Source organism: Chelmon rostratus, chromosome 21, assembly GCF_017976325.1.
Source record: "Chelmon rostratus isolate fCheRos1 chromosome 21, fCheRos1.pri, whole genome shotgun sequence".
In the NCBI taxonomy this organism is placed as follows: domain Eukaryota; kingdom Metazoa; phylum Chordata; class Actinopteri; order Chaetodontiformes; family Chaetodontidae; genus Chelmon; species Chelmon rostratus.
Window position 1 is genome coordinate 12,337,931 of NC_055678.1, and position 6,009 is coordinate 12,343,939.

At 44.3% G+C, this 6,009-nt stretch overlaps 1 protein-coding gene across 1 annotated transcript; it reads right to left on the reverse strand.

Moving 5' to 3' along the window:
* Positions 1–149: 149 nt before the first annotated feature.
* Positions 150–4,064, reverse strand: aldoab (aldolase a, fructose-bisphosphate, b). The gene is made up of 7 exons (XM_041962211.1): positions 3,968–4,064; positions 2,612–2,730; positions 2,068–2,334; positions 1,808–1,968; positions 1,130–1,388; positions 761–960; positions 150–590 (listed from the first exon to the last, which is right to left on the reverse strand). The coding sequence occupies exons 2-7, from the start codon at positions 2,721–2,723 to the stop codon at positions 498–500; spliced, it is 1,092 nt and encodes a 363-aa protein (XP_041818145.1). The 5' UTR covers positions 2,724–2,730; positions 3,968–4,064; the 3' UTR covers positions 150–497.
* Between the last annotated feature and the right edge of the window lie 1,945 nt (positions 4,065–6,009).

The window sequence follows — 6,009 nt, forward strand, 5'->3', positions numbered from 1 at the left end:
AATGGGAGACTTATGTGATACTGATCTCCCATGCATTGGTTTTCATATTTTTCTTTTGCTACTAATATTACTTCTCTCACAGTGATATAATCAGGCTACAGTGGCTGCAGCTTCCTACTGTGCAAAGACTCAAAAATTAAAGCAACATGTTAGGGTAAATACTTTATTCCATGGCACCAGTATAAATCATATACTGCACTTGGTGGAATCAGACCATGGGAAAAAAAGTACAAGTTGCGTAAAAAGAGTGTGGGAATCTTCACCTGAGAAAAGGTGTTTAAAAATAAAAGATAAGGGAATGGAGGCAGAACATTCTTTTCAGGATCTCCTAGCTGTAGCAACAACCCAAAGGAAGTTTTTTTTTCCATCTTTCTCTTTCGCTTTCTACCAAGATGCTGTGAAAGTGCAGTAAGGTGGTGCACAAGAGGACATGGCCTTTCCATGGTGATGCAAAATGATGGGAAGAAGGTGGAAAGGGAATTGGTGAGTGTCCATGCTTAATAAGCGTGGTTAGCCACAAACAGTGACTCTCCACCGGCAGTGCTGCTTCCAGAGGAAACATATTTGCCCTGGCAGGCCTGGCTGTTAGCCTGTAAGAGACAAAAAGGACAGTATTATTGAATGCATGATACAGTACTGAAGTTTGACGCTTACAGTTAGTACAGATCTTGGAACAAAACTCTGCTGCGGCATATGTGTAACACAGGACTGAGTATTTCACTTTCTCTTATTAGCATGTTTATTCAATAATCACGCGTACCAGAGCTCTCTTGATGAACTCATCCTGGCATGCCTTTCCATTCTCCTTCTTTCCGCCCCAGGCTTTGAGGGCGGAGGCCTGCAGGGCACGGCCGTATGAGAAAGTCAGAGCCCAGGGCCTGTGCAGAGGGCACATGTTCATGGCATTCAGGTTGATGGAGGCCTCCTCCTCACTCTGGCCACCAGACAGGAAAGTAATGCCTGTACAGGAAGAGCATGAGAGTTTAGCTTTTCTCTCTACCTGAGTGAATGTCAGGCAAACTATCCAATCAAGAATTCACTGTTTGTGGAAATAAGCAAGGTTTTTATCACATTTTGTGTCTGCAACATTTGCACGTCAACAAGAGAGTATCGTGTGCATCTCGCTCACCAGGGACTGCAGGGGGCACAGTGCGGCGCAGGGCAGTCACTGTCGCCATAGCGATCTCCTGGTTGCTGTACTTATGTGAGCAGGAGTGTCCGGCGGTCACCATGTTGGGCTTGAGCAGGGTGCCCTCCAGGTAGACGTGGTGGTCGGACAGGGCCTTGTAGACAGCAGCCAGGACCTTCTCGGTAACGTACTGGCAGCGCTTCAGGTCATGGTCACCATCAGGGAGAATCTCAGGCTCAACTATGGGGACGATGCCGTGCTGAGGAAGGCAGAGACAAAAGGAGTCAAAATGACTGTGTTAGCATGACAGGCATCAAAGGGAAGTTGATAATTTGTAGGCAAAACAGAAGAACCGCTGTGTGGACATACTGTATGTGTTATGCATTCAGAGAGACAATGCAACAGTGCAGAAACATGTTCTGACATGGTATAAATAACTTCTCTGGATTCCACCCAAACATCCATGCAGCAGGTCGGTGATACAATAACATAGAATGCATAACATGATAGAAGGTCATTTAATATGATTAATTTGGTATTAGTACAGACATTTTTGTTGAAAGGGTATGTTTTCTACTGATAACATATATGCTGAAATCTGTCCTGTCCCTGAAGTTTGTAAAATTATGTGCAAGTAAAGTTGGACCCTGATTTCAGCATCTAACTGATGCGTCTTACCATCTGGCAGATGCTGGCATAGCGGGCCAGGACATTGGCGTTTTCTATGATGGCCAGTCTTGAGGGAGTGGTGGGGGTGATCTTCAGCACACAGCGCCACTTGGCAAAGTCGGCACCATCCTTCTTGTACTGGGCACAGCGCTCATACAGTCCATCAAGACCTGTGACACAGAGAGAGGACACACCAAATAAATTGGACAAAGGTATAAAAACACATTCACTCATTACTCTCTTTGTGTCTGAATCTGTTTCTCACTCACCCTGGGTAGTTGTCTCGCCATTGGTTCCGGCCAGGGGGACAACACCTTTATCGACCTTGATGCCCACGACCATGCCTCTTTCTTTGAGGTACTGGGTGAAGGGCTTGCCATCATCGGTCTTCTGGTACATGGTCTCATGGAAGAGGATGACGCCTCCAATGCAAGGGGTGATGCGGTCGTCAGCGGTGAAGAGGAGCTGGCGGTACAGCCTCCTGTTCTCCTCAGTGTTCTCAGCATTGATGCTCTGGAAGCGCTTGGCCACGCTGCCTAGAAGTTGTGGAGATATAAGATAGCTGAAAAGTGGATCCATCTGTGGACGGCACAAGTGTGTGCTTTTGTGAGCATTTATAGATGGTTGCAGAAAATGTTCAGTTTAGTTCACCTATACTCTGCCAGCTCTGTTGTGTGCTTTATATCCTGTTGAAGGTTTAATGAGTCAATGTAATACACTCCTTTTTCAGATGTTGGCTGTCCTAAATGACTGACTTGTGACTGACTTTTTTATTGCTATGTAGAGTAAATACATTTTCTTGAAATGCTTTACCGGTGGACTCATCTGCGGCGAGGATTCCCTTGCCGGTAGCGACAATCTTCTGAGCAATATCGCTGAGCTCCTTCTTCTGCTCAGGAGTGAGGAAAGGGTATGCGTGAGGCATCTTGACTCTGGTTAGGAGACGGAAGACAAAGGATGATATAATGAGGAAGTCGGGGAGACATGGGGCTAAATTTACACAGAGGCGGTGAGGGGAAAAGTTCAACAAAACTCATGCTGCAAAGCTCGACATTTCAGTTTGTGGTTCCTCTTATAAACGTACGGGCAAATGCACGATGAAAGGAGGACAGAGCATAGGGTTGACTACGTGAAGGAAGTGGTCTGTCTTTGTAAGCTGGTGTTTCGACTGTGCAACTGCAGCTGTTGCAGCTATAACCACTCCAGCATCATAAAGCACTTTATGTGCTGGGGTTACACACTATTCCCCAGGCACAACATGCAGCGGCACAGGGGATCCAGTGTCAGAGAGCCCTCCACCCTCCTCTGCCCCACCCTTCACGTAACCACCCTTGAAAATACATGGCAAGCATGTGGATGACCTATTCCATTTTCTAGTCTCTTATCCCTGACCTTTTCCTTCCCCTTCACTGCCCCCTTCCCTTTCCATTCCTCTTCTCTGCTCTACTACCCCACACCTCCTGTACACACCCCTCCCTTACTCCCTGTCTGTGCCTCAACTATCAATAGGCTGAACTAAATATAAACAGTGTAATACCGCAAGGCAATGAACGCATGATGGCTCCGCAAGAAAGCATTACATAACAGACGTTCACAGCTTCATACCCCACTGTTCAGAAGTTATGCACTGAACAGGAAGATTAATAATCACACAGCCCGAACAAATTTAGACAGATTTTAACAAGAACCTACTTGGAAAAATGAATCACCCCTGAGTGACTGGAAACTTTGCATCACATTGTGTGGCAACAACCAGCAATGCACTGACGACAGATGAGCTAAACTGCTCAGTAATGGGAGTCAGTTTGTTGTGTAATAATACAGTATACTGACACAATGCTGAGGGACAACTGGCAAGCATAATGTGAAGTAGAGTGCAAGTGAAGCTGTTCATTAGTGAATATTGAATGTAGTATTGAAAACAGTGAGGTATTCCAGTTAGTTTTAGTTGGCTGGAGGTAAGTGAGAGGACATATGTCTGTGGGTTCAGTGTGACACGTATAGCGCTAGCTGTCACAGTAACCACAAAGGCATTCACAGCTGCATGTGCAAATTTGTGTTGCGCCTCATGCTGTATAAGAAACAAAATGTCCAACAGGTAGCACAAAAAGCCAATCAAAGTAATGCATTCATCTCATAGTTATCAATCAAGCTTTCTGTTCTTTTTACCTTTGAGGTTAGGAGGAGAGCTGAGAGAAGAGAGAGGGAGGAAGATCCGGCCTTCGTCTGCGACACCCCCCCGAGCCTGCTGGCCCTTGTATTTATCCTCCCATTGTGACCCCTCACATTTCAGCTGCCCAGCTATAAAAAGAACAGGACGCAACCAGAGATGGCTCGTGACATTCAGAGGGACTGAGGCTGGAGAAACATAGTGGTGAGCAGCAAGCGAAAGGGCAAAGAGTGTTTCAGTGAATGGCAGAGAAAACGACACTTTGGGTGGAGGTGTAGGGGAAAAAAAGTAGAAATGTGGTATAAAAGTATAGTCCAAATAGTTTTGTAGACAGTTATAAAATACTACCCAGACATATTTGATAAGACTGACAAAGGAGAATTAGTCTCACTTTGATGTCAGTGTTCCCTGCATCCTCTTTTAGCTAAGTTGTGCATCTTCCAAGCACATCCCTGCACCCCGTACATCCTAGTTTAAGTCTTTTTATGGCTGTTGTCATGAATAAAAATGTAAACAAGTGCGGTTAGATTAAGATTTGCTGCCCCAACTGAGAAGAGCATCTCAGCACCCAGAGGTCATTTGAAAGGGTATGTGGAGGATGATAACTTTGGGGTATCGCAGTAATAGCATGCACACACACACACACACACATATACACCCTCGCACACAGAGGCTTGGACAGCATGTGACAACATTGCTAACCTGCCCTTAGAAATCTAATCCAGACACAGCAACACAGTGCACTGATCCTTGACCTTTTAATGACCTTTCTCGATCGTCTTTGCTCGGCAGGAAAGGGCTGGAACTGGTGAGCCTGGCATAGGTTGCACATGCAGACCGTTGTAAGCTGAAACACTTTGTACCTGTTTCATTTTCTCACTCATAAAGGTCCTCAAAAAGCACAAGTCACACATTTGAAGGGATGTGAAATGTTGCACCATGGAGATGGTCAGAGTGTGCTTCGGGTGTGCCGACAGTAGCATCAATAGTGGCAGCAGCAGGAAAAGAGGTTCACTTCCTGAACAGAGGCTGTGGGCTGAATGAGTCAACATGCACAGCTGTGACAAGGGCACAAAATAAGCAGGGTCACTTGGTTTATCATCTAAGGCAGGCAGTGTTAAGAAAGAGAAATGTCTCACTAGCAGAAAACTTTTAATAAGCCAGGCTATTATTATTAAGATTTATCTTAAAATCTAAAATCTACTCATATCCTATTTCCTCTATTTGTTTCCTTAGATAGTTAAGTACCCATGGTACCATACTTTAAGTCTTAGTAAACATTCACAGTAGGCACCTTCACAGAACAACTACAATCTTTTTTCTTTTTCAAAATCATACACAAACAGGAAGCGATAGACATGAAGTCAGACCACATTGCATCCATTATTATCCTGCCAACTCACAGTGCGTGCCTTGTACACATGTAAGATGAGACAATGCAGAGGGGGCCAGGCAAAAAGGAGAAATGGACCTTTTTTATTTTTAGGATTTTTTTTCTCCAGTAGATGCCTGTTAGTGTTTGTTTGAACAGACCTTCTCATCTGTGATGATTATGCATTCATGATATAAATTGCAACTTCATCGCTCCCCAACCGGTTTCACAAGGAGACAACACCAACACCACTTTAAGAAAATAGGAACTATATAACTGTCTCAAGAAAAGCAGGCAATTTGTACTGACATTTCTCTTAATGTGTCTAACATATTACAAGAGATGAACGGTCTAATGGTCAAAATAAAACCACCATCAGCATCTTACATCCACCTTCTTTAACTCCTACCAATGAGAGCGGTGGTCAGGGGTGAAGTTGTATCCTAGAGCAATTTTAAAGCATTATTTATCAGTTCTAGATCGTTTAATCTGTTCGTTCCCAAACTAACTTGTGAATGATTTTTTTTTTTTGAAAGTAGGATTCATCACTAGGTATGAGTTTGAAAAATCTGTGCTTGAGTGATTGAGTGAAAACTAAACAATGGCTGCTCACACACTGTGCTCATTTTAAACAGAAAGGCTGTGAATATTGTAACCCCTCCTACAGAA